The sequence below is a fragment of the Danio rerio genome, chromosome 4, assembly GCF_052040795.2.
Source record: "Danio rerio strain M-AB ecotype USA chromosome 4, GRCz13ab, whole genome shotgun sequence".
NCBI lineage: Eukaryota > Metazoa > Chordata > Actinopteri > Cypriniformes > Danionidae > Danio > Danio rerio.
In genome coordinates this window covers 49,565,962-49,593,306 of record NC_141024.2, presented here as the reverse complement: position 1 = coordinate 49,593,306, position 27,345 = coordinate 49,565,962, and the positions used below count along the sequence as shown (strand labels likewise).

General features: G+C 37.2%; 3 protein-coding genes and 1 non-coding gene across 5 annotated transcripts in view; 2 read left to right on the top strand and 2 right to left on the bottom strand.

Annotated features, from left to right (window-relative positions):
- Positions 1–27,345, top strand: part of LOC137490965 (protein NLRC3) — a 766,684-nt gene that overhangs the window by 449,573 nt on the left and 289,766 nt on the right. The gene's annotated exons all lie outside the window — the stretch shown is intronic.
- On the bottom strand, positions 63–135 carry trnav-uac (transfer RNA valine (anticodon UAC)). Its single transcript has one exon. It is a non-coding gene; the product is annotated as a tRNA-Val (tRNA).
- LOC137491001 (uncharacterized) lies at positions 1,358–12,556 on the bottom strand. Of its 2 annotated transcripts, none has more exons than XR_015942679.1 (3): positions 12,462–12,556; positions 11,967–12,116; positions 1,358–2,582 (listed from the first exon to the last, which is right to left on the bottom strand). XR_015942679.1 is itself a non-coding variant. In XM_087249559.1 (3 exons), the coding sequence occupies exons 2-3, from the start codon at positions 12,049–12,051 to the stop codon at positions 8,220–8,222; spliced, it is 639 nt and encodes a 212-aa protein (XP_087105685.1). In that variant the 5' UTR covers positions 12,052–12,116; positions 12,462–12,556; the 3' UTR covers positions 5,771–8,219. The 2 variants fall into 2 exon arrangements, 1 of the variants encoding a protein (XP_087105685.1); XM_087249559.1 differs by lacking the exon at positions 1,358–2,582 and adding an exon at positions 5,771–8,773.
- On the top strand, positions 16,027–26,938 carry LOC137490971 (uncharacterized). The gene is made up of 3 exons (XM_087248872.1): positions 16,027–16,066; positions 16,791–16,941; positions 22,804–26,938. The coding sequence occupies exons 2-3, from the start codon at positions 16,851–16,853 to the stop codon at positions 23,997–23,999; spliced, it is 1,287 nt and encodes a 428-aa protein (XP_087104998.1). The 5' UTR covers positions 16,027–16,066; positions 16,791–16,850; the 3' UTR covers positions 24,000–26,938.

The following is a 27,345-nucleotide window of genomic DNA, read 5'->3' as shown; positions in this document are numbered from 1 at the left end:
TGTTGTCGATCATTGCTGGTGCGGCAGTGGATGCTATTATTTTCTCGCAAAAAGAAGAGCACTGTTTCTGCTTGGTTTCGAACCGAGGACCTTTCACATGTAAGGTGAACGTGATAACCACTACACTACAGAAACCCCACAAGCGCTTTCACCAGCGAAGTTAGGCCTGCAAGGATAAAACAAGGTGTACGCATTTGTCAATCAAGCGGACAAAGCCAACTCAGCGTGACAAGCTCCCTGCAGGTATTAGGGCCAATTTACAATCCGGGCCCAACACAGCTGTACAGGTCCTTGCGAAATGTCCCCTTTCGTCACGTTTGAAGCACCTGAATTCTGGGCATTCCTTCATCACATTTTCTGAGCTCATGCATAGTCGACAGGTTTTTACCTTATTGGTGTGCATGACTCTAAAGTGCTGTGGCGCTTCCACCGTCTCGATTTTGGTACTGTATGGTAAGGAGACCATCTCTTCTGGAAATCTGTTTTTTACAAACCATGTTTCATCTTCTATGTTTGTGCCAGGATACAATCTTCTCTTAATGGTAACACTTTATTTTGATGGTCCCCCTTTAGATAGTCTGTTGACCATAAGTTACTTTTCAAGTTCTTATCTGTTTACTCTCATCTGGGTAGTATCTGTAGATTGTCTTTTAAATGTTCTTAGGCAATCATTACAATTTTTACAACACGTAAACATTTATTAAACTTTTAGTAAGTTGTGTTACCAAAATAAGTTCTAGATGGTCAACAATCTATCAGTATATATGCAACAAATCCTCAACATTTATTAAACTTTTAATAAGTTACATGCTACCAAATTAGGTTGTAGTGTATTACAGTGTATTAGTAGATATGCAACAAATCTTAAACAAGTTTTCAGAACATTTACCATCAAGATTTTTTTGTTTTTCATTGTCTGCATGTAGTTGTTAATCAGTTTATCAATAGACTTTCAGTAAACATTCAGGTGCCTATTAGCAACACAACATAATTTAAAATGAACTTTAAACAAATATAAAGTTAGGGTTAGGTAAAAATTTCATACATGCATTTGCAAAAGTCTTCAACTAACTATTCATTGCATTTAACCCAACTTTCAGTAGACAGTTAGTGTAGTTTAAGTTACATTTATCTGCTCATCTGTTGTCACACTAGGCCCATCAATATGAAGTGAAAAATTAAGAAATGCTGTTGAATGACTGTAAGGAGCCAACATCACAGACAGCATGGTTACTATTCTGTAAATGTTCAGCAGATAGTCAACTGACAGGTAGTAGCAACACTGATGCAAATATTTGAAGACAGACACAACAGCACTACACATACAAGAACATAAAATAAAAACCAGAGTCATTAGTTCGTCCAACTGCTTTTAATGTATTGCTGTCAAAAAACAAAATAAACAGCCCAGATAATTAAGCCGAGGAAAACATTCACTTCAGGACAACTAAAAACAATTGTTACATTTGAAGAGTTCATTTGAAGAGTACATTTGAAAAGTGTATATATTTTTAAGTCTCAGCTCTGCAATTTAACTATTTTTGTGGCAAATATTTTTTTCATTATCTTTCAAATAGTAGGCTGAAAAAAAACAAATTTTAGAATAACTATTTATATGGCAGGCAATGTGGTGGCGCTGAGGGTAGAACGTTCGCCTCACAGTAAGAAGGTCGTTGGTTCCAGCCTCAGCTAGGTCAGGTGGGATTTCTGTGTGGAGTTTGCATGTTCTCCCTGTGTTTGTGTGGGTGTCCTCTGGGTGCTCTGGTTTCCTCCACAAATCCAAAGACATGTGGTACAGGTAAATTGAGTAGGCTCAAATATGTGTGTGTTTGGATGTTTCCCAGTGATGCATTGCAGCTGGAAGGGCATCTGTTGTGTAAAACATGGATAGTGCTGAATAAGCTCTAGGGTTATTCCATTGTGGCAACTCCAGACTAATAAAGGGACTAAGCTGAAAAGAAAATTAATGAATTTAGTCGGAATTTAAAGGTTTTTGCATCTGATTTCAATATTATTATTATTTTTGCCTTTATAAGCTAAGCTTATTGTGCTGTAGGTTTTTGCTTCTACATTTTACCAACAGTAAACCAGAGCATTATTGAACAAAGAAACATACAAAAAAACATGGCCTTAACAATAAGTGACAGCAAATCTACTCTAATTACTTATTCAGATAGAAAGACAAAAGTGAACCCTTACTTTTCATTGATACAACCTTTGAGAGCTAAAGTGGCAGTGTGCCGATTTACTTTGAATCTTTTGCTACTTATGTTTGTTTTTTGATCGTGCACCTGCCTTCAAGATTTTTCTAGATGTGCGCACATTTCTGTTTTTTACAACCTTTATGCAAAAATCTCCATCAATGACCTCTCTATATTTTTGAGCAAACTCTGTTCATTTTCCTGGTGTGAAGCTGATTCTGTTAAATTGCTCCCTGTTCGCAAAGTACAGCTCTGCAATTGCAGCGAGCTGGGCCACTGCATTTTGAAAGACACCTTCTCTCTGGAACGCTCTGGTCATGGTTGCTCCACGTCTTGTCAGCTTCAAAAGCCTTTTGTAGCAATGTATGACATCACGTACAGCTGAAAAACAATTAAAAACAATTACTACCTTCATCACCAAATAATTGCAATGCAGTAATTTTAATTTAAGTTAATAATGTTTTTAAGTTAATGCAGTAAGCCTGATGAGCACATAAAATGATAGAAATAAGTATCATTAACATGCACATTCGTTTGTGTGTGTGTGTGAGAGTGAGTGAAAGACAGCATGTAGTAGTGTGTGTAAGAGAGAGAGCCAGTACATGTTTATAAGAGAGCATGTGGAAGTGTGTATGTGAGAGAGAGCTTATCTTTGTGAGTGAGAGCATGTACATGTGTCTGTGAGATGTCTATGTGTTTGTGTTGGCAACATTGTATCATTTACAGTCATGCTGTAAAGTCACAAAGTCATTCTGAATTGAATTGAGATAGAATGTGTGTGTGAGAGAGAGCATGTACAAGAGTGAGTGTGTTAGTGAGAGTGCGTACAAGTGTGTGTGTGTGAGACTAGTTAGTGTTGTGCTGAAATTTGATATGTCCTGAAAACTTGTCAGACCAAACAGTTATTTACTTTTTGGTTTTATTTATTTAATAAATGTATATGGTATTTAAGCAAAGTTTTAGGGGAACTGGATATAATTATAAAGAATAATATTTTTTTTACATAATATAATCATTTTTATTTTAAATTTTATTTTAAATAATACTAGGCCTACACACACACACACACACACACACACACACAGTCTAAAAATTGATTATTAAGCATTTAATATACACCCAGTCTAAAGCATGAAGTTTCCAGAAGCACTCAAACTGCTCAAAGCTGGGCTAATGCTGAGGTTTCATCTTTGGGTAGAGACTCAATAATATCCATCTGCACAGTGTGACGTCACATTCGACCGGCGCGTGCGTGTGTGTGTGTGGCTTTTTTTCTGTGTTAGTGGGCGAGGCCGCAGGTTTCAAATCTCCCGGGTTTGCGCACGCAACTACTTGTGTTTCGTAGATACAACATCATGAAACACCTAATGACTCGTTATCAAGACGACTCATTTGAAGCACTATGAGTCGACTCTTTTATAGATGAATCAACAGTTTTAAACACTGTACACTTACAGATTTAAGCCATAGCTGGATATTTCACTTCACTTAGAGCTGTGTTACACACTACATGGAAGGGCATTTTCAAAAACCCATAATATGGACTCTTTAACAAAATAAATACACTATTTAAAGAGCCCATATTATACATGAAATAGGGTCATATCTTGGTTGTAAGGGTCTCCAACAACAGTTTAATATGTATGCGAGGTCAAAAAACACTTTCGTGGTCTTATAATCTGCATTTATGTTTACCTAATTATCCCAGCGACTCCTGTATGAATCGTCCAGTGATTCATTTGTTCCCAAACCCCTCCTTAGCGTGAAGCTAATCTGCGCTGATTGGACCAATGACAGCCTGTTGCGATTGGTCGACTGCTTTCAGTCAGAGTGAAATGGCCAATAGCTAATCAGCAATATAAAAGTAATCACAGTTCATACACGCTCGATAGTGTAGGCGTGGATTTTAGCTGCCAGTGGGTCAATGTAAATACAGTCGATGGACTTGAAAATACAGACGACTAACTATTTTATTGAGCAAAAACTCAAAAACAGTTGAGGAGATCTCCTAGCTTCTCACTCTGCTCTTTTCACAGACACACACACGCATATTGCACACACACACACACGCACTTAACCCTGCTCCGGACGACAACGCGCGCGCACACACACACAAACACACACACCTCGGACGACAGCGCGCACACACAGACACACACACTACTCCTCCTCCACGGAGCTCCATTAACAAAGCAGCACGCGTCGCGTTTTTAACGTGACTTTGCACGCGATAAGAGAATATAGCCAGTTAACCTGATACAGTACACGCGGTTACAAGTAACAAATCACAACTAAATACATTTGCAAGCTAGAGTCAACGAGGCAACTTTAATCGCACGTACTTACACTTGAGAAATGGAGGAAGAAAAATCCTGACGTCCATCAATAAGTTACTCTTTACTAATCCTTCCTTTAACAAACGCTGATGAAGTATTCTTTGTAGCATGTAGTTTCCAGAAGTTTCCAGTAGTTTCCAACTGCTTGGCTATAATGATGAGGTTTCATCTTTGGGTAGAGACTCAATATATCCATCTGCAGTGTGACTTCAATCCACCGGCATGTTTGTGTGTGTGTGTGTGTGTGTGTGTGTGTGTGTCTCTGGGTTTCTGCGTCAGAGGGCGGGGCCTCAGGTTGCGCGTGCACGTGAATAACTTGGTTTCGTTCGTACGTCATGGCGAAACACCTAATGAATCGGTATCAAGGCGACTCGTTTGAAGCACTATGAGTCAACTCTTTTATAGATGAATCAACCGTTTTAAACACTGTATTCTTACAGATTTAAGCCTTAGCTGGATACTTCACTTCACTTAGAGCTGTGTTACACACTACATGGAGGGGAATTTTCAAAAACCCATAATATGGGCTCTTTAAATAAAATGCGCAATAAAATAGAAACCAACAACAAGTGAAATAGAAGAAACTGTAGAACTATTATGGTTATAAACTATATAAATACACACACATGTGAGGGTCCATCTATTAGTCCCATGACAGAGCTAACAGCATGGGTGAAGGTTAACTGTGTGTAAACCTTTTAGCACATGTGAAAAGAAATATTTTTATTAGTTATGATTTATTTTAATTTGTTTCTAGCTCTGAATTTTAATCTGACTCCAATTTATAATCATTTTAGATTTAGATTCATCTAATTCCAGCTGATTACCTTATAGGTCGTGATTAGGTCTAATTTAGATTTATTAACCTAATAAATCCTTATATTCAATTAATGTTTCATCGTTTACTCAAAGTTGCTTAAAGTCAGTATGCTGGCCAGTTTCATCTGCTCACGGACATATCTTCTCCAGTTCCGATTCTTAGCAGATAAGCTCATTTCCTTTAAGTAATAATAGGCCGCCCTATGCTTGCACATACTTAAAGAAAGTTTGATTTAGCTCCTAGATGATATCATACCCCTAGATTATATCATCAGTGATTGTCAGAAATCAACAGGTCTCTAATGCTGTGCCCATGCTCCATCCATTGCGCCTGAATGGATGACTAATCCTGGTCGTAGACTGCGGAAACATCAGCCTAAACAGTCTACTAGATTTAAATGATTTCAGGAGATATTAGAGTTAAACAAGAATTGTACATTTATTTGTTAGGAAAAGATTTTCACATAATTAAACAAAATAAGCCACTCAAGATTGTACAACATCAATTACTCAAAGATACATTTAAGAGTTAAAGAGGAATACCTGACCATGTAGAAATACATTGCAGCATATAAGTCTTGATGCAGAGCTCAGAGACTCACAACCTGCAATGAGTTATCCCATTTACAGGATCCCACGGACACTTCTGCACCCTTTGCCTAAATACTCAAATCATCATAAATTCAAGACAATAAAAGCTTCACTAAGACTCTTGCCTGGTCATGAGTTGATGCGAAGACCATTTTGCCTGGAGTGGAGCATCTGGCAAAGATCTTAAACCCAAAGTCAAAACCCAAATTAACTGATATAAAGGAGATTGTAAAATACTACAGTGAAATTAAGATCACTTTACCAATCACACAGAGACATTTAAAATCACACCAAACATGAATATAAAGCCACAAGATACACCATATTAAAAATTTAAACATTCGGTGTGAAATGTGAGTGAGCTGCTCTGGTGGAGAAGGTAAAGTCCAGGGCAAAGAGGGCGACTCGGGATGCACGATCGAGACAAACTGAACAACTGGTTTTCTAGCTGATCTTCTTCTCACATTAGAAAGTTTATTGTTTTAGTGACTGACCATTCTCATGCTCTTGTCTCGTGTGGAGTTCCATAACAGTTTGCAGATTTTAATATTATAGAGAGATATAGCCATCCTTACATTATTATGTGCATATCTGATCTTAAACTGTAGTTCCACTGTACACTGCAACGAGAACCTCAGTCAATAATATTTATGTAAAACTGAATTTTGTTGCATCATATGATTATATTTTAAACTTCTCATAAAATCATCAAACAATGTGTACCTAAAAAGCATTTTGTAAAAAATAAAAAAGGTCTGTCCTATTGTCACTAAGTTATTGTTACTTTTTTTCTACTGGATATGTGGTTTATATCTAGTATATAAATATTGATTTGTCTATTTGCTGGCTTGCTATCAGAAAACAAACACTAAGCTAGGCGATAAATGAATTAAATTCTACAATTACAAGTGATTTGTAATTTGTTCATTTATACCCCATTTTTGATTAATAATGTTTTTCTATGCAGACTTTATGTGTTGGTCTAATATGTGTATAAAGAAAGATTTCATTTGCATTTACTCATTTAGCATCTTTTATCCTGCAACCAACAACTAATGACAAAAGAAGAAACAGACTCAGCCTACCAAAAGTTCAGAGCTTGTGTTTTTAAATGCTAACAAACCTTAAGCCAATTCCAACAAGTAAAGCCACACAGTATTGTTTTAAAGCTTATTTAATTTAATTTTTTTTTTAAATGCACTGTTCTATTCTAAAGTCAAGTTGTTAAGCTCATTAGGCCCTGTGGCTTTTGTATTTTTATTTGTATAATTTTTCACTTAAATTGCTATTTCATAAAGACATCTATTGGAAAGAGTTGCCATATTTGATATAAAGCTTTTATGGCACAAATGTGTTATTTAATTTAAAGCTTACTTGTTTTTATTTATTATAAAGCCTAGCTTGATGTGCTTGATTATTTTCTTTTGATTATTTTATTGTTGTGAAAAACTATTCACAAAGACAATTTGATTTATTAAATAATTCATCTCTTATGCATTCTTTCATGTTATGTGACAAAAGAATGAATGACTCGGATAAACTAAAAGATTAATTAATTCGCTCATGCGCACATTGTGTAGTGCGAGACAAGATCAGTTCATTTTTCGAGTCCTCTATCGGGTCTGAGGTGTTCGTTCACCACGTGAAAGACTAAAGCCTAGCCAATTATATGCCTTTAGAGCCAGAAATATAATTGATCCATTCACCTCTCAAGGCCTCGTTCTGAGTCGTTCATCACGTGAAAGAAAGAAGCCAATCGTATGCATTTAGAGCCAGAAAAAGAATTGATCCGTTCACCTCTCGAGTCCTCGGGTTTGAGTCATTCGTTCAAGTGATGACCGAACGTCTCAAGAACCAGAAGACTCGAAAGGTGAACTAATTATCATGGCTCCTATCGGCTCAGACTGGGTACATTGGTTAAGATTATATGTGAATGTCAGTGTAATGTGAACGCACCACTGACATTTGAAGACATGAAGAGGTGAGCAGGTAAACATTGAATTATTATTTTTTCATTCTTATAGTATTCTATTTATGACTTATTTGTTGTGTAATCAACCTTCTGGGCTAGTTGTAGATGTGTTTGAAAGCATTTTGTAACATTTTAATACAATTTTGGCAAATTGAACCGAATAAACAAAATGACTCGAAAAAACATTTGTACATCTCGATGAACGAGACTCAAAGATCCTAGTCAGTAAAATGATCCGAACTTCCCATCACTATTCATTATGCGAAATTCTGTTGTACGCCGCTGCAAAAAGGGGCGGGATTAAACAAGATGATTAGACATGAATGGTTTCTCTCCAGTGTGGGTCCTCATGTGTCGATGAAGGTTTGATGAAAAGTTAAAACTCTTCCCACACTGAGTGCATGTGAATGGTTTCTCTCCAGTGTGGATTCTCATGTGTGTATTAAGGTTTGATGAGCAGTTAAAACTCTTCTCACACTGAGTGCATGTGAATGGTTTCTCTCCAGTGTGAATCCTCATATGTTGATGAAGGTCTGATGAGCGGTTAAAACTTTTCCCACATTGAGTGCATTTGAATGGTTTCTTTCTAGTGTGGATCCTCATGTGTATATTAAGGTTTGATGATTGGCTGAAACTCTTCCCACACTGAGTGCATGTGAATGGTTTCTCTCCACTGTGGATTCTCATATGAATCTTAAGATTGCCTTTTCTTCCAAAACTCTTTCCACACTGAGTGCAGGTAAAACAATTATTGTCTCTCCCTTTCAAAATATCATCAGTCTGTAAATTAGTTTTTTCCTCAATTTTGACATGATGTTCCTCCTCTTTACTCCCCTCATACTCTTCAATTAGGTCTGAAAAAAAACACTAGTTTTTATCAAGTCTTAAAAACTCTCATCAAAAGCTGAAAAGTGAAAAGACACTGGAAACATTGGCTACACACACTGGAATTTTGATGCACAGTAAATGTAAAATAAATCAAATCATATTGTGTTCGGTCCATTAACGTGTACACATTTAAGCAGATTCAATTCAATTAATCTTTATTTTTCTAGTGCTTTTACAATGTAAATTGTTTCAAAGCCGCTTAACATAGAAGTTATAGTTTATGGACTATGCACAAACTCTGCTGACATGGTTCCGGTAGAATATCAGTCAGGTTCTTTACGTCCGCATAGCGCATTATACAGCAAAATTTAATTTTGCGGCGAAACCTAAACGCATCAGAGGATGGCAAAGAAGGGAGATTTATTCTTAAATTGATGAGGATCTAGTGCCAGTGGATGTCCAGCATCTGGAACATCATTATTGTTCAGTTCCAGAACCCAAAATAGTTTTTTAATACACCAGATCAGTCTGACAATCTCCGTGAAGAGGTGGAATGACTAAAAGGAGACTGCTTCGATGCTGCTTTTATTGCTGTTATAAGGTTCTAAAGGTACAGTTAAAAAATTATGTACTAGAATTTACATCATTTAGAATGTAATAGGCAAATAACAATCTGAAACAAATGTGTCAAGCGCAAGTATTTATATGAAAAACCTAATCAGAGTACCCGAGGTACAGATGGGTGTTACGGCCCTGGATTACTATATGAGGGGTGCCAAACACACCGTGTGTAGTACTGCTCATCAGCACCAATCACCTATTGTGCAGTTCTGTACACTGGAGACCTCTTTTGGTTACTGAAACAGCTTTAGCTATCAGTAATGAAGACATTTCTACATTAGAAATATTGCCACCACACAGTGTTGGGCAGTAGCGTCGCTACAAGTAGTGACGCTACTAGCTTATCTACATTTCTCAGTAGTGTGGTGGTAGTGTCACTAGTTTTTAAATTAAATAGCTTTTGTGTAGCGAAGCTATTATTTTAGTCAAGTAGCGTTCACACAAGCTACATTTACCGATTGCAGAACAATAAGTGACAGTACTGACATTCACGGAGCTGTGAGGCCGGTGTCTAGCCGATGAAACTAAATCCATAATGAGGCGAGAAAGACAATTTCTTTTTTTTCCTGTTTTACGGTGGTCAGGATTCTGTTTATCCAGAGTTAGAATGACCCAGAGTTAGATTGACCCAGGGTTAACAATTTTTTGCATATCATCAGCATGCTGTAATCCATTTCTTAATCAGCAAAAGTCATTTTTAGACTGGTTTGTTGGCCAGTTGAAGTCAGTGCACTGCTAAATGTTATTGTTCTACTATAATTAGTTTTTTTTCCCTCATGTCGTCCCACAGCAACATCATATAGTTTAGAATACTGTACAATGTTTTATAATAAATAATTATTTTAGTGTCCATTTCATTCAGCAGATTTCAAATTAGTGCATAGTGCATTAGTGAATAATTAAACCATTATGATAAATGGAGTTAAAATGCCCTTTTTGAATAAAAAGTGGAAAGTTTTATTGAGATGGATTGTTGGTGATTGTTGGTGATTGTATGGGTTTTGGCCAGATTGGGTAGCAAAACATGAACAAAGGAAAATGAAGACTTGTTTAAAAAGATTTAGGACCTACAACACAATATTTCAGTAAATTTAGGACTTTTTAAAGCCTGAAATTTAGATTTTGGAATTTATATATATGGATGGATGGATGGATGGATGGATAGATGTGTGTGTGTATTTTATTATGAAATTATTTTATTTTGGTCGTCCAACTGTGTTTCTAGAAAGACTTAAGTTTTTAAAAAAACTTGAATCTTCTCTGGGCAAATTAGTTGCAACACTCATCCTTTATAAATTCTCCTTCAGTGAAGGGTTTCCTGTGCTGTGCGATTAGCTGAACTACCTCATAACTCGCCAAACTGCAAAAAATGCTTTTCTTACTTAGATTTTTTGTTGTCTTGTTTTGAGTCCAAATATCTAAAAATTCTCAAAAAAATTGTCTTGTTTTGAGAAATAAAATGCTAATATTTTCCTTAATATGCAATTTTTTCCTTAAAACAAGCAAATTAATCTGGCAATGGGGTAAGCAAAATAATCTTATGTCAAAAGAAAAAAACAGGATTATTTTGCTTACCCCATTGGCAGATTATTTTAGCTTGTTTTAAGGAAAAACTCACTTAATATTGGCATATTATTTCTCAAAACAAATTAGAAAATTCTCCTTTATTTAAGATTTTTTAGATATTTGGAATTGAAACAAGACAAAAAATATAAATAAAAAATAAATTTTGCAGTGCAATGTCGAATTTTCTTGAACTTTAATAACACAAAAAAACTGCTGTTGTTGAGCTGATAAGGCGCTGCTAATTGTTTTACTTTCTGATCTCATTCGGCACTAGTGTAAGAGCTAAAGGCCTGATGTTTTGTTTCATAATGTCTTTTAATATTATATTCCTTCATTACTGCAACTGATTCCTGGCAAATTAAACAGATACATTTCCCACTGACCTCTGTGAAGAAAAATTCTTTGCCCCAACGTGACTGAAACTTCTTGCACTGACTGTTGATTTTCCTTTTTCTTGGTGCGCCATGGCTCGCCAAAATGTGATTATCAATTATGTTTCCTTCAGTTTGGTTGGTTAGTTTTACTTCATAACAAGAAGTAATGACTAATTTAAGGCATGTAATAGCGATACCCGATGGTTATTTATTGAATTACGTTTATTTTTGTATAGCGGCCAGATTCTATTAATATTGGCCCACGGGCCGTAGTTTGGACACCCCTGTTCTATGGGAATACTATAAGTCAAATATCCTCAGCTCAGTTAAACTTTTTTATTTGTTTATTGTTTTTATTTATTTTATATAGTGCCAGTGCTTAAGGACACTTTACAAACAGTAGGAGAACAAGAAAAGCAATAACCTTAAGAAGGTAAAGAAAATGGGAGACTAATAATACATAAAATAATGACAAAAGACCTGAGAAGAAGTAACAAAAGAAACTCATTCCTGTCTTTCAATGAGTGCTTATGTGAATTAAGGAGAATTAGGCAGCACACTCAGGGCTGCAAGATGGATTAATTTAGTATTCTTATTATTAAAATATATCTGATAGAGGATCAAATGACTGAGTTGGTCTTTGAGAATGAAAATCAACCTGTTTGTTCCTGCAAATCTTCCTGCTTGACTGTGAATGTTTCTTCAATCTTCACATCTTCACTCTCCTCTTTAATAAACGCCATCTTTATAACAGTGTGGAGATCAGTCTCTTCAGCAGGAGTTTTTCTCTGTGTTTGGACACTTTATCCTGTTTAAAATGAACAAAACAATAAAAATGTCCTGTTTAAAATAAATAAAACATTGAACAGAAACAAAATAATTCATCTTCAACACTTGCTTCAACAGTTTCTTTATATGAGAGTAATTAACAAAAAGAAATCAGGCAAATTAAAAGGTCATTAAAATATGTATTACACACATTTCTGTTAACTTATTCAAACAATAGACCTTCATTACTGTGAGTAAAATAGTACTACGTTGTATAAAGGGTTAATTAATATTGACAACAGCAGGTTCAAAATTTAGCATTGGATGAAAATCCTGAAACTTTAATCAATCAGTTTGTATTTCTGTAAAAGTTTTAAACACAAACCTCTGTCCAGTTGAATTCCAGCGCAGGAGCGGCACAGCCTTATGACGTCACACACTACGCCAAAATAAAAGTCTTTTTTGTTTAGCTTTTTTGCCACTTACTGTTGCAGTCATGACTTATTGATACATTTCTCCCTCGTTTTCCACTTTCCACTATATCTGCTCTCTCTCTATCACACACACACACACACACACACAGCGAGAGAGGCACAGATAAACAGTATTTGAAGTTAACCAAACCTTTAATCTAAACTTTTTAAGACAATTTTGAAAAAAAAATAAAATTTAATCCACTTTATGATGACTTGCAGGTCTAAAACACATTACTATTAATATCCAAATCTCATCCTTGAAATTATGACATCTACTTTCCTATTTCTACAACTTCATAGGCTATATACTGTAAGAAATGAATGTTGGTCAAGCTCCTGCACTATTTACAAATAATCTACAAGCAGAAAAACAGTAGTAAAAGTATATCTTCATTGCAGTGTGATTATTAAATGTGTATTTTCAGAAAGGTCATGTGTCCCTTTACCAACCCAACTTAATAGATTATAGAAAAAATCTATTTGTAATAATAAAATAATAGACAATTGATTTCCCAGTAAAATATACAATCGTTGCACATTATTTTCAAAATAAAACCCAAGATCTAAAATATTTTTATCAAACTTTCCAACAATATTAACTGGCCCTTATTGATTAATTAGGAAATCACACAAAATGTTTTGCTGCGGTTATAAACAATTTGTTCATTTTCATAAAATTTGAACATGACTGTAAAACAAGATGACAGGGTGGACATTGGCATGACGGTGGACAAAGGCTTTATTAAGTGAACTAAATATGGAGGAACATTTAAAGAACAACAGGTACAACAACAAATATTAAAGGGTTTATGTAAAAAGGATTGTAAACGTTTTCAAGAATTCTACTTCTGTTTTTACTGCAAACAACTGAGCCACTATGCTGCCTCTTCTGTTATCAATCAGCTTTTATCAATATGCAAATTAATGGGAAAATAAACAATTATTGTCCTTAAAATGAAACTAAACTTGCTAATGAATGTTAATCTTTGTATTGTACACTGCATTGGAGGAGTGAAGGGAATGTTGGAAGCAACTCAAGTTAAACACCTTAATAATCCTGTTTTATTTTTCAGAATAAGGTAAATAATTAGATTACAGATGTTCACATAAATTTACAAATACTTAGGGCTGTATTATTTCAAACAGTCAGTGAGCTCCATTATATGGACTTTAAAAGATTATTCTTTATAAATACTGAGACAGATATTGCCAAAAGGTTTGTCTTGTCCACTCATGTATCACATCTACTTGTGCAATATGTGTGTGTGTGTATAAGTGTTATAACATAAAAACATTCCCTAATTAACAATAAAATATTAAATAAATAAATAAAGTGTCAATAATAATTCATATGTCCACCCTGTCAAGCAAGGATTTGTGACAGGGTGGACAATGACAGAGAAGACATTTTAGGTTAAAGAGAGCATTTATTCAACACAGTTTGTTCCTGCCGCTGGTAAAGTGTTTCCTAGTGATGGTGAAATGAAGCTTTCTGAACCAGTGAAGCGCTCAACTCAATTATATCGGAAAGAGGCCCGTTACTCAAAGCTTTCTAAATCAGAGCTCAATGAGGACCTCTTCTGGTGAAAGTGTGGAAAAGCACTAGCTGCAATAATGTCAAATGTTCACAACTGACCAACTCAATCATTCATGTAGTAATACAACAACAGTAATATAAACAAATTACTCAATTACTGTAGGTTTTACACATAAGGTATGTTACATTACACCACTGATGACCATAGTAAAATCCAGGATTTTCAAAACTATTTATCATATTTTAACTAGTCCTTCACCCACCCACTTGTTCCAAGCATGGATCGAACTAGTAATTCCTGCATGGGAGGCAAATGCTCTAGGAGGAGGCTATGTGAGCGATGCTTTTGGGCTGCACTCGCCAGCTGGCCTCCGTTAAACACTATACTACGACATGCAGGGGTTTTCTTTAAAGATAGTTGTAAAAAAATACACTAATACACTTTAGTATGGTTCAAAACCTTTTTACTATAAATTACTATTGTATTTTAATTTAATTACTGGTGTGTGGGACAGGTGCAGTGCTGTGAAACAGTAGAAATGTATGTAATCGACGCCTAATCTCTCGCTATACACTTAACTAACCCATGAGGGTGTTTAGCAGTCACGTGGGTAAAGGCGAAAATGAAGCTTCGGACGTCACTGATTATGTGATGATGGCAGAACGAATCAAGCTCCGGTACACTGCTTCACAGCGAGATGTATCGTTTTTTAAAAACATGCTTTGAAGCCTCGGCGCACAGTCACATCACTAGTGTTTCCTTATTTAAGCTCTTTGTACACAGTTTATAAGCTATATTTTAATCTCTGAATCTGAATTTTTTAAAATAATAATTACTATTTCACTCTGACAGGGTGGACATGTTAAGCTTGACAACATTCAGTTTCAAACACAACATGAGGAAAAATAGCAAACATAAGTGTAGATAGTTACTGTGTGCACAGCAGATGTTTTCACCTCCTCTAAAGAAAAGCAAAATGGGCACGAGGATGCCAATGAGTACATCAGAGTGGTCTTTAAGGGGCATTTACCACATCATGACAGGGTGGACAGCAATTTCAAGGACACGTGCAAAATGATTAATATAATATTAATAAAATAAAATAAAAGTTATTAAATTGATTTTGTTAAACAACCTGTTAAAGATAATGAGAATATTTCCAAATCTTTTTAATTTAATCTAATTTACCAACATTTTAGACTCACTGAAGTTGTCTGAGCAGTGTGTGGACATGGCAAAATCACATCCATTCAATGAAAGAATGACGCAAAAATTTACAAAAACATATTTCAAAACACTGATAAGTCTACCTGCATGTGCGTAAAGGTTTAACAATTATATCAAAACATCAGAGTTTCTTTATTGCACATTATGTCCATATAATATTGTTAAATCATGGGACATCAAAGGCACTTTTAAGTGATAATGACCAAGCTAGTGAAACTAAAACATGAAGTAGTAATGGGTACTTTTATACTTAAAGGGCACATATTTTACCCATTTTCAGCATTTAATATAATTCTGTGTCTCTAGAATGTGTCTGTAAAGTTTCAGCTCAAAACACCCATCAGTTTATTTGTTATACCTGTTAGATTTCCTGCTATACACACTTAGTCTTAGTGGATTAAACAAGTCTTTTAAAATTGTCTTTAAAATGTTTAGAGTAAAGGTTTTGATCAACTCCAAATACTGAATATGTATATATATATATATATATATATATATATATATATATATATATATATATATATATATATATATATATATATATATATATATATGTGTGTGTGTGTGAGAGTGTGAGAGAGAGAGAGAGAGAGAGAGAGAAAGTGGAAAATGAGCGAGAAATGTATCAAGAAGTCATGACTGCAACAGCAAGTAGCAAAAAAAGCGAAACAAAAGAAAAGACTTTTATTTTGGCTAGTTGTGACGTCATAAGTCTGCGCCGCTCTTGCGCTGGATTCAGCTGGAGAAAGGTTTGTTTTAAAGCGTTTACACTTATATAAAGCGATTGATTAAAGTTTTAGGCTTTTTTCATCTGATGTTAAATTATGCTGTTAATGCATAATGCTGCTGTTGACAACATTATTTGAACCCTTTATACTATGTAGTATTATTTTACTCACAGTATTGAGGGCTATTGTTTGAATAAACTAAAGAAACAGAAACAGTGTGTAATAGGTGTTTTAATGAAGGTTTAATTGATTAAATAGCATGATGCCATTCCATTCTAAATATGCATCCCTATGTATGAGAAACGGAGTACTAGTTTTAATCAGCTCATTCTTTATAGCTCTGACTATAGAGGTAAAGTTGGTTTTATATTCACACATTCGTTCATTTATAAGTCTCTATTGTTCACCATGTTACTTTGAATATTCGATTTGAATTAGCATGCAAGTATGACTACTAAACAAATTCTTTATTGGTTTGTGAACATTGTTGTACTTTGATAGTCATTGGCTGCTAATATGATTTCACTGTTTAGAGTTTGCAAATAATACTTTTATGAAGTTATATTATTAAGAGAAAAGTCTGATTGTGCGAATATAAAAACCAACTTTACCTCTATGCTTGGACATACCTAATTTCGTTTTTGTTACTGTTGAAGCAAGTGTTGAAGAGAAGTTATTTTATTTCTGTTAATTTTTTTTACTTATTTAAACAGGACATTTTTATTGTTTTGTTCATTTTAAACAGGATAAAGTGTCCAAACACAGAGAAAAAAATCCTGCTGAAGCGACTGATCTCCACACTGTTATGAAGATGGCGTTTATTAAAGAGGAGAGTGAAGATGTGAAGATTGAAGAAACATTCACAGTCAAACAGGAAGATCTGCAGGAACAAACAGGTTGGTTTCATTCTCAAACACCAACTCAGTCATATAGAGGTAAAGTTGGTTTTATATTCGCACATTCATTCATTTAGAAGTCTCTATATTGTTTACCATGTTAATCAAGCTCTTATGGACCGTTTCCACTAAGTGGTTCGGTTTGGTACGTTTTTATGGCCGTTTCCACTGTTAAAAGGCGTACCGAACCAAACCGTACCGTACCACTTTTTTGGCACCCTTTTGAAAGGGTCCCAAACACTAAGGGCGTACTCACACTAGGTAAAGTTGCCTCGAACCGGGCCAAAGCACGCTTGTCCCCCATCCTGTCTGCCCCGACGGCCCGCACTCACACCACAAACGGGCCTCGGCACGCTTACGTCATCACTGCTGCGCTGTTCAGTGTGAAGCGCTCTCTCAGCAGCACAGTGGAGATTTCTCTAGTTATATCGTTTCAGTCGTTTGATATGCAGTGACATGCAGTCAAATATTTCACCAAACAGTCCTTAGGGATGCGGTGACACGCAGTCAGATATTTCGCCGAACAGATCCGCCACTTTTGGCGCTCATAAACAATCATAAAGCTCTCGTGCTGCAGGAATGAGGAGGTCTGCTGAAGCCGCGCAGCTGTCGTGCTGTGAGGAGTTCTCGTCTTTAATAAACTACGGCAGTTTGCGTTCACTGAAAAGTAAGAATGATTAATAAATCCATATGAAACACTCCCTTAAAAGTCATGTCTTGCTTTCAGTTTTGGGCTTTGGCGCGTTTTGTACTCACACACAAGCGTACCGCGCCAAAGCCCAAGTGAACCGCGCTCAGGCCCACCTCTTCCAACTGGGCCAGGGCCGGCCAAGTGAACCGTGCTTGAGCCTGATTCAGCGCACTCACACTTCTCAAACGATCCGGGAAAGGGGCCTGGGCACGGTACGGATGGCATAGTGTGAGTAGGCCCTAAAAGGCGGAGCTAGACGCGCAGCTAAACGCTATTGGTTTACAGAGATACGTCATTCGTAGACACAACAAGCCAGAATCTAAATAACGGACCCGCCATGTTTAAAATACACAGCGAGAGATTACAGCGGAATTATAAATACAAATGCAGCCATGGTCGATCCGGGCTCAAACAAACCCTGTCGTCATCTTGATAAACAGCCACAAAGCCATAGAGAAGAGCGGATTTACCCTGTGCCGCATAGTTTTTTACGAGCCGGTCTGAAGCTTGAGTGGTTTCGCATTCTTCCTTGTGCTCGCCGCGCGTCTCTATCTGAAATAACAAACTTCTTGAGCTGATAATAATATATGCGCTTGATTATTGACAAGCTTTGGAAACCCGGTCCTGTGAGAAGCTGACAAACGCGGGACACATTCTGTGACACAATCAGAAAGAAAAAGACAAACGCGGGAGTGGGGCGCGGAAAAAATCCCTTGTCTTAATCTTTATTATCACCTTTTAGACTAATATGAACTGGGAATGATGGAATGACTCTCTAACAGAGGCTACATTTGCTGCTGAATATTACAGACACAGATGAGAGGTTTTCACTGACTGGAGGCTATACTCAGGGCCGGCGCTTCCATAGAGGCGACCTAGACGGCCGCCTAGGGCGGCAGTATAGAGAGGGTGGCATCCGCGACACCTCCCTTACCACCCGCGTCCTCCGTTATGTCTGCGACACCTCCCTCACCACCCGCGTCCTCAGATATATTCGCCCATAGACGACAGAATAGAGAGGGCGGTCTCAGCGACACCTCCATCAGCACCCGCGTGTCCTCAGTTATATCCGTGCATAGGGCGGCAGAACTGAGGTCTGCTACACCCGCACGTCCTCAGTTACAACCGCGCATAGGGCGGCAGAATAGAGAGCGCAGTGTCCGCGACACCTCCCTCCCTCCCTCCTTCAGCACCCGCGCGTCCTCAGTTATATCCGCGCATAGTGTGCTGATTAAGAGGTCTGCGACACCTCACTTCATTTTCATAACCGGTCACTTTCATTTTCACATTAGGGTTGAGGGCGGCAGTTCAGCTTGCTCCGGCCCTGGCTATACTTTGTGTTGTTTTGAACTTAATTAAGGACGAAATGTCTGCTTTGTGTAGTTCTTCTGTAGTTGGTAACATATCAGAGACTATAAGGGTCTGTATGTGTTCATATATCTTCATTTATTTATTTACTTTATATAATTACAGACGTTACATTAGGCTATTTCGCACCGTCATTGATCTGCAGTTAAAATCAACTAATGTTCATAGAAAAGTTAGTAATAAACATTTATACACAAGTATTTATGTGTGTAAAGCATCTGTTTTGTGAGAAGTGCTTTTCATATGATATGTGAACGACCTGTGCAGCTTTACTGTAGACATTTTCTCGAGCGAAAATGACGTCGACTGAAACTTTGTCATACACCACGCCCACTAAAAGGGTACCCTTGGTAGTGGAAACGCAAGCCTGGTAAAGGTGACCCGTACCGACCCGAACTGTACCATACTGTACCAGTCAGTGGAAACAAGCCATTTGGTCCAGGGTCAAAACCAAATTTTTAAGCACTGTAAATGAATAGATATACTCAATTCTTTCAAATGCCTTATGGTCATCTAAAGAAATTAAGTCCTTTGGACTGGTATTATTTTTAGGTAAATAAATAATATTAAATAAGCAACAAAGGGTGTAAGATAACTGTCTCCCAACAATAAAACCAGTTTGATCTGGGTGAATTATCTTTCTCATGACTGACTCCACTCTGATTGCCAGCACTTTTGGCAGGATTTTATACAGCAGAGTGAGCTGATCGGATGATAAGGTTCACATTTAAGTGGATCCTTACTCTTTTGAAGAAGTACTGTTATAACAGCCGATGTCATGAAGGGGGGAGTGATTCCGATACAAGAGCTTTAGCAAATACCTTGCACAACAGGGGTGTTAACTTGGCACAAAACTTCTTATAAAACTCAGCCGGGACGCCATCAGGGCCTGGTGCTTTTCTGATTTTTATTTTTTTTTTTTGTATTTTTAATTTTAGAAGGTGTTAAAATCCCTTCTTTTGTCAACTGATCTAAATCACAGAGGGATGGTAATTCTTAATAATTAAAAAAGCTCTCAATACGTTCAATTAAGTTTACCTTAGAGCTGTAAAGAGTTTTATAGAAGTTTTTAAATTGATCACTAATACCCTGTTGTTCAGTAATAATACTGCCATCATCCTTACTAACTGCTGCTATAACACCAGCTGCTGAGGATTGTTTCAGTTGGTAACACAATAACCTGCCAGCTCGTTCACCATGTTCATAATGAATCTGGCGTGATCTTATGTGGAGATCCTCAAGGAGTCATTCCACTTGCAGAATAAGTATTTTTTTAAAGGGGTGGTCCAGAATGTTATTTTTAAGGCTTGGTTGTGTTAATAAGATGCAAAGCAATGTGTGCTCATGTTTAACTTGAAGGAAATCGTGTTATTTTTTCATAAATCTCACTTTGATTATACACAGCTACTCAGCTAACATGAAAACGACTGTCATATTTCCTAGTTTCTCTAAAAGGCCCACCCTCAAGTGACTCTGATTGGTCATCATCATAATATGCTGTGATTCGCCGATCGGCTCCACGTCACGCCCTGACAAGCACGCGCGTTTTGTGTAAACAGTCAGTCAGTCAACACGTGTCTGTAACGAGTGAAAATGGGATGCGGCTCCTTTAACTGTTTCTGTGCCTTTTAGTGTGTTTATGCGTGTATACGATGAAGTATCTGTAACACGAGAAGCGCATGTGCGCGGGAGAGATTTTTATTGTTCTTTTTCTCTCATGCTCGGATTAAGTTATTTTCTATGGTGACAGAATAAAGCACAAGATGTGAGATGAGACCTTTGTGAGCCTGGATTGATTTGTTTTTGATGTTACACTCCAGTTGGGAAATCATTGCTGTATTTTTTTTAAATCAACGCGTTACAGGACGTCTTTCATGCATATGCGGAATATGCCTGTGTAAGTAACATGAATCGTTCACATATCTTTTGCGACTTTATTGTCCGAGTTGTAAAACGCATTGCAAAGCTGCCTATAGAGAGAACCTCTGCCGTCTCCCACAGAGAGACGCAGGTGCTGGCCAAGAGTGCGTGTATGTGTATGTGTGTGTGTGCGTTTACAGCCGTTTGATAAATATAGATTTGTAACGTTAGCTAAGTCGTTAGCGGTTACCATAATTTCCCGTTGTTTACATCTTTGCTACAACACACCGTTAAAGTTAGACACTGTACATGTCATGATCAATTTTAACAAATAAAAACACTTACAGGTCATGACTCAGAGTTCACAGCGTCTCCTTGCTCCATCTTTGAGGAGATTTTAACTGAATCCAGCACTGAACTGGGAGAGATTCTGGAAGCTGTGTTTTGTCAAATCATGCTTGCTATGTATTTTATAGTTCTCTGGAACATAATTAATATTGAACTGTAAGCACTTCTGTGCTTGGGTCGTGTCATTTGGAAGCCCAACAACAGAAACAGAACAGCTCTGTGGAAACAGCAGGATGGCATTTCTCTCTCTGCAGTAACGTTACAGCGCCTCTGGCCACGGCCTTTACCTGCGCAGTGTGGGATGCGCAATAACGAACTTTTGTGATCTCACAGGGGGCGGAAGTATTTTTTGTAGTCCCCAAAATTCGTTAATTGTAGGCGTTGCTAAGCTAACTCTGTACAAATCAAGGTCTCCCTTTGCATTAAACTTTGAATATTTTACATTCAGAGATGCTGTTTATGTTCACACAGCTACATTACACATCAACTGAAGTTTAAAATATAATATCGTAGTGGACCACCCCTTTAAGAAATCAATTGCCATTGCCGATGGCCGACAAACTTCACGATGCTGGGCCTGCATCACAATCCATCGCCCCGCCCCACATTTATATTGATATATAACTTATTATTTGCATGTCATCGTAATAGCAATAACAGTCTTTTTATGAGCTGTGTTAAATGTTACATATAGCTGCTGCTTGCACGGCTGACAGCATCGTGAGGATTAAATGAAGGATTATACAATACCTCTCGCGCTTAAATGTGTAGATTCAGTGCCAAACACGGTTACCGGCGGACTTAAAGCCACTAGAAGTCTTTTATCCACTCTTGGAAAAGTGTAAATGGTGGATTAACATTCAGCACATGATTACTAATAAGATGTGCCATTATTAATAACTTAAGGTAAACCTGTCTGTTATTTTCATTCTCTCATCTTCAGCGCTTCACATTTTCGCATCTATCCTATCATCTGAAGGCAGAAGGCATTGACTGAGTGATTGACAGCTGATATTAACCAATCATTTGCATTCAGTTGTAGAGCAGTGAGCCAATAAATAGAGCACAAAGGCGGGGCAAGCATTGCAGGCTTTTTTTACTTCAAGTTTACATAACAACTGTTTTAATCTGTTCCTGGTGCTGCGTTTGGCGCTTTTAGGTGCAAAGATGCGTTCTGCATAAATGTCTCCTAAATCTGCGCACGCGGTGAGGATTTTACAGTAAAAACAAATGTATGCACTACACTGAACTCCAACCGTACTCTCGTCTCCTCCACCAGCTGTAGGAAAAGCCATTCACTCTTTTTTTAACTAGTGACATAAGTATTTTCTTTCTCATTTGTGTTTAAAGGTCTTTAGATTTTGGCATGATGTCTAGCTTTTGAAGCTCTTTTGGTCTACTTCACTTTGTCAGACAGGTCCTATTTAGGTGATTTCTTGATTGCGAACGTGTGTGGTAGTAATCAGGTCTGGGTGTGGCTAGAGAACTTGAAGTTGGTGTGATAAATTAAAGTTGTTCTAATGGGAAATTTTTTAAGTGCCTTTTCACTGAGAGTTTTAATGATTTACTAAAAAGTAAACTTATTTTTATTTCAGACCTAATTAAAGACTACGATGAGAGTAAAGAGGAACATCATGTCAAAATTGAGGACAAAACTCATTTAGTGACTGATGATATTTTAAAAGTGAGAGACAAGAGTTGTTTAACCTGCACTCAGTGTGGAAAGAGTTTGGCAAGCAAAAGCAAACTAAAGACTCACATGAGGATTCACACTGGAGAGAAACCATTCACATGCTATCAATATGGGAAGAGTTTCAGCAAATCATCACTTTATAGACACAAGAAGATCCACACCGGTAAAAAAACATTCACTTGCACTCAGTGTGGGAAGAGTTTTAACTGCTCATCACACCTTAATCAACACATCAGGATCCACACTGGAGAGAAACCATTCAGATGCACTCAGTGTGGGAAGAGTTTTAACTGCTCATCACACCTTAATGAACACATGATGATCCACACTGGAGAGAAACCATTCACATGCACTCAGTGTGGGAAGAGTTTTAGCAAATCATCGTCGCTTTATAGACACATGAAGATCCACACTGGAGAAAAACCATTCACTTGCACTGAGTGTAGGAAGAGTTTCAGCCAATCATCATCCCTTAATCTACACATGAGGATCCACACTGGAGAGAAACCATTCACATGCACTGAGTGTGGGAACAGTTTCAGTAAATCATCATCGCTTTATAGACACATGAAGATCCACACCGGAGAAAAACCTTTCACTTGCACTGAGTGTGGGAAGAGTTTCATCCAATCATCATGCCTTAATGTACACATGAGGATCCACACTGGAGAGAAACCTTTCACATGCACTCAGTGTGGGAAGAGTTTCATCCACTCATCACACCTTAATCAACACCTCATGATCCACACTGGAGAGAAACCATTCAAATGCCCTCAGTGTGGGAAGAGTTTTAGCCAATCATACCTTAAAAAACACATGAAGATTCACACTGGTGTGAGAGAGTATATGTGCTTGGAGTGTGAGAAGACTTTTATTACAGCTGCAGAATTGAAACGGCACAAGAGGATACACACTGGAGAAAAACCGTACAAGTGTTCACAGTGCAGTAAGAGGTTTGCTCACTCAGGAACCCTGAAAACACATGAGAGGATTCACACTGGAGAGAAACTGTACAAGTGTTCACACTGCAGTAAGAGGTTTGCTCACTCAGGAACCCTGAAAGCACACCAGAGGATTCACACTGGAGATAAACTGTAGACGTGATCAGTGTGTATTAGGGTTGGTTAACGAAACCCGGTGCCATTTTAGCACCGCTACCTTGGTAACTGGTATGTATTGGTATTAAATCAGCATATGAATTTCGGTGCTTAATTTCGGTGCTGCGGCATGAACGTGAGGGGTGCATGAAAAGGCACATAGGCATTGTGTCACAGCATCACTAAACATTTAATTCTAAACAACTTTGAGGAATACGGACAAGCGATATTAAGCAATTGTTATTGTCGCTAGGGAACAGATGCACGCAACGCACACAGTACAGCGCATTTAGCCTGGAACCAGTGGTTTTTGGTGAGCGAGAGCAACACTCTTCAGATCAACATGTGTGATCACGTTCATCCAATTTGCCTAAACTAAGCATTCTAAAGCGTATTTTACAAGCAAGGATTCTTACACAGCAACTGTCTTTACAAAAGTGTGTGTAACGTTAAGAGGGAAACATGTCAAACTTAATGACACATGTAGAACAGATGTAACACATTGATCAAATGTAGTTTTCAGTCACGCTCATGTAAGTCATATTCAACTGATTTCCGTCTTGAACACATGATTTATTTACTACACATTTTTAAACATAATAGTTTAACTAACTCGTTTTTAATATCTAACGTTACTTTTTTATGCTGACAGTCAGTGCAGAACATTTTACTAGTTATTTTGCAAGACAAAGTCCCTTTAAGTGTTTATTAGTCTTTTATTCAGATTAAAGGGTAATTTAGACTTAAAGGGGTGGTCCACTATGATCTCATATTTTAAACTTTAGTTGATGTGTAATGTAGCTGTGTGAACATAAACAGCATCTCTGAATGTAAAATGCTCAAAGTTTAATGCAAAGGGAGACCTTGATTTTTAGAGTTAGCTTAGCAAAGCCTACAATGAACGAATTTTGGGGACTACAAAAAATACTTCCGCCCCCTGTGAGATCTCAAAAGTTTGTTATTGCGCATCCCACACTGCGCAGGTAAAGGCCGTTGCCAGAGGCGCTGTAACTATACTGCAGAGGGAGAAATGCCATCCTGCTGTTTCCACAGAGCTGTTCTGTTTCTGTTGTTGGGCTTCCAAATGACACAACACAAGCACAGAAGTGCTTACAGTTCAATATTAATTATGTTCCAGAGAACTATAAAATACATAGCAAGCATGATTTGACAAAACGCAGCTTCCAGAATCTCTCCCAGTTCAGTGCTGGATTCGGCTAAAATCTCCTCAAAGATGGAGCAAGGACACGCTGTGAACTGAGTCATGATCTGTAAGTGTTTTTATTTGTTAAAATTGATCATGACATGTACAGCGTCTAGCCTTAACGGTGTGTTGTAGCAAAGATGTAAACAACGGGAAATTATGTTCATCGCTAACGACTTAGCTACAAATCCATACTTATCAGTCAAACGGCTGTAAACACACACACATACACAAACATACATACACGCACTCTTGGCCAGCACCTGCGTCTCTCTGTGTGAGATGGCAGTGTGTCTCTTATGTGTGTGCACGACTGCACTGATTGTCTTCAGGCAGCTTTTCCATGCGTTCAACTCAAGACAATAAAGTCGCAAAAGATATGTGAACGAATCATGTTACTTACACAGGCATATTCCGGATATGCGTGAAAGACATCCTGTAACGCATTGATTAAAAAAAAAAAAAAATGCAGCAATGCTCTCCCAACTGGAGTGTAACAGCAAAAACAAATCAATCCAGGCTCACACGGGTCTCATCTCACATCTTGTGATTTAATCTGTCACCACAGAAAATAACTTAATCCGAGCATGAGAGAAAAAGAACAATAAATATCTTGCGCACATGCACATCTCATGTTACAGACACTTCATAGTATATACACGCACACACATAAACACACTAAATGGCACAGAAACACTTTTAAAGGAGCCGCATCCCATTTTCACTCGTTACAGACACGTGTTAACTGACTGACTGTTTACACACAACGCGCGTGCTTCTCCGGGCGTGATGTGGAGCCGATCGGCGAATCACAGCACATTATGATGATGACCAATCAGAGTCACTTGAGGGTGGGCCTTTTAGAGGAACTAGGCAATATGACAGTCGTTTTCATGTTAGCTGAGTAGCTGTGTATAATCAAAGTGAGATATATGAAAAAATAACATGATTTCCTTCAAGTTAAACATGAGCACACATTGCTTTGCATCTTATTAACACAACCAAGCCTTAAAAATACATTCTGGACCACCCCTTTAATCAGTTCACTACGAAAGTTAAAATAATTCGTCAAATTATTTTGTAACTGATTTGTTGTGTAAATCAAAAATATACAGTAAATATTTCTTAAGGAGGCTAATAATACTGACCTTATTATTATTTTTTTTAATTAAAAACGGCTTTTATTCATGAAATAAACAATAAGAAATAGGACTTATTATGACTCCAGAATAATTATGTTTTAGGAAACACTGTCAAAGTTTTCAGAAACATTATTTTAAATGAATAGGAGGGCAAAATGAATCGACTTCAACTGTAGGCCTGTTGAAGTTTATAGGTGCAACAATGTGCCTTGATGTACTTGAATGTTAGAAATGTGTTATCCTACACCAACGTTACTTGTCAAATAAATGAACAAGGAAGATTATTTTGAGTTTAAGTTATTTAATTATCTTGTTTATGAAGACTGCAGAGTGATGCATGAAAACAAATGACTTTGAATAATGTTTTAAGTATTTTGTGATATATTTGTTAAAATGTGCTCCTAAAATTACGTGGCCCCTGCCAGCCCCCCACAGGTTAAAAGGAAGCTAATGTAATTTCATAATGCAAATCTTAAATTCATGCTAACCAACAAATGATCAAAGGAAATGTATTAATGTAATACAATATGAATTGATGTTTACATTAAACTGTAATTATGTTGTTCTATTAAAATTATTTAAAAAAAAGAAAAATTTGTCAAATAAAATTTTTTTGAAGAGTCATCCACCATCATTTTGTGGCTAAAAAAAAGTATCGATTCAGGCACCGTTTTGGCACCGGTATTGTTTTAAAAGTATCGATTTAGCACCGGTATCGAAAAAAAAAAAACGATTCCCAACCCTAGTGTGTACAGAGTTTCACTCATTCGGGGCAGCTTGAGAAACACATGGGATGGTTTCCAGTATGGTGTTGACACATGTAGCAGCATAGAAAGAGAGCTCCCATACACACTGGTATTAATCCTTCTTTTTACATCATATATGATAACCTAAACCATATTTAAATAACATGGAGTGCAATAGGCACAGCAAGAAAGGGCTTTTTAGAAAAGGAAGGCTTTCCTCTCACATTAAGAAGTTATTTAAGACTTCAAGGTTTG

Excerpts from the sequence above, each read along its gene's own strand:
- LOC137491001 (XM_087249559.1), bottom strand. The coding sequence starts at position 12,051 with ATGGCGTTTATTAAAGAGGAGAGTGAAGATGTGAAGATTGAAGAAACA. Across the intron at positions 8,774-11,966 it reads AGATTTGCAGGAACAAACAG|ACCTAATTGAAGAGTATGAG; the intron begins GTTGATTTTCAT and ends GTTTTTTTTCAG.
- LOC137490971 (XM_087248872.1), top strand. The coding sequence starts at position 16,851 with ATGAAGATGGCGTTTATTAAAGAGGAGAGTGAAGATGTGAAGATTGAA. Across the intron at positions 16,942-22,803 it reads AGATCTGCAGGAACAAACAG|ACCTAATTAAAGACTACGAT; the intron begins GTTGGTTTCATT and ends TTTTTATTTCAG.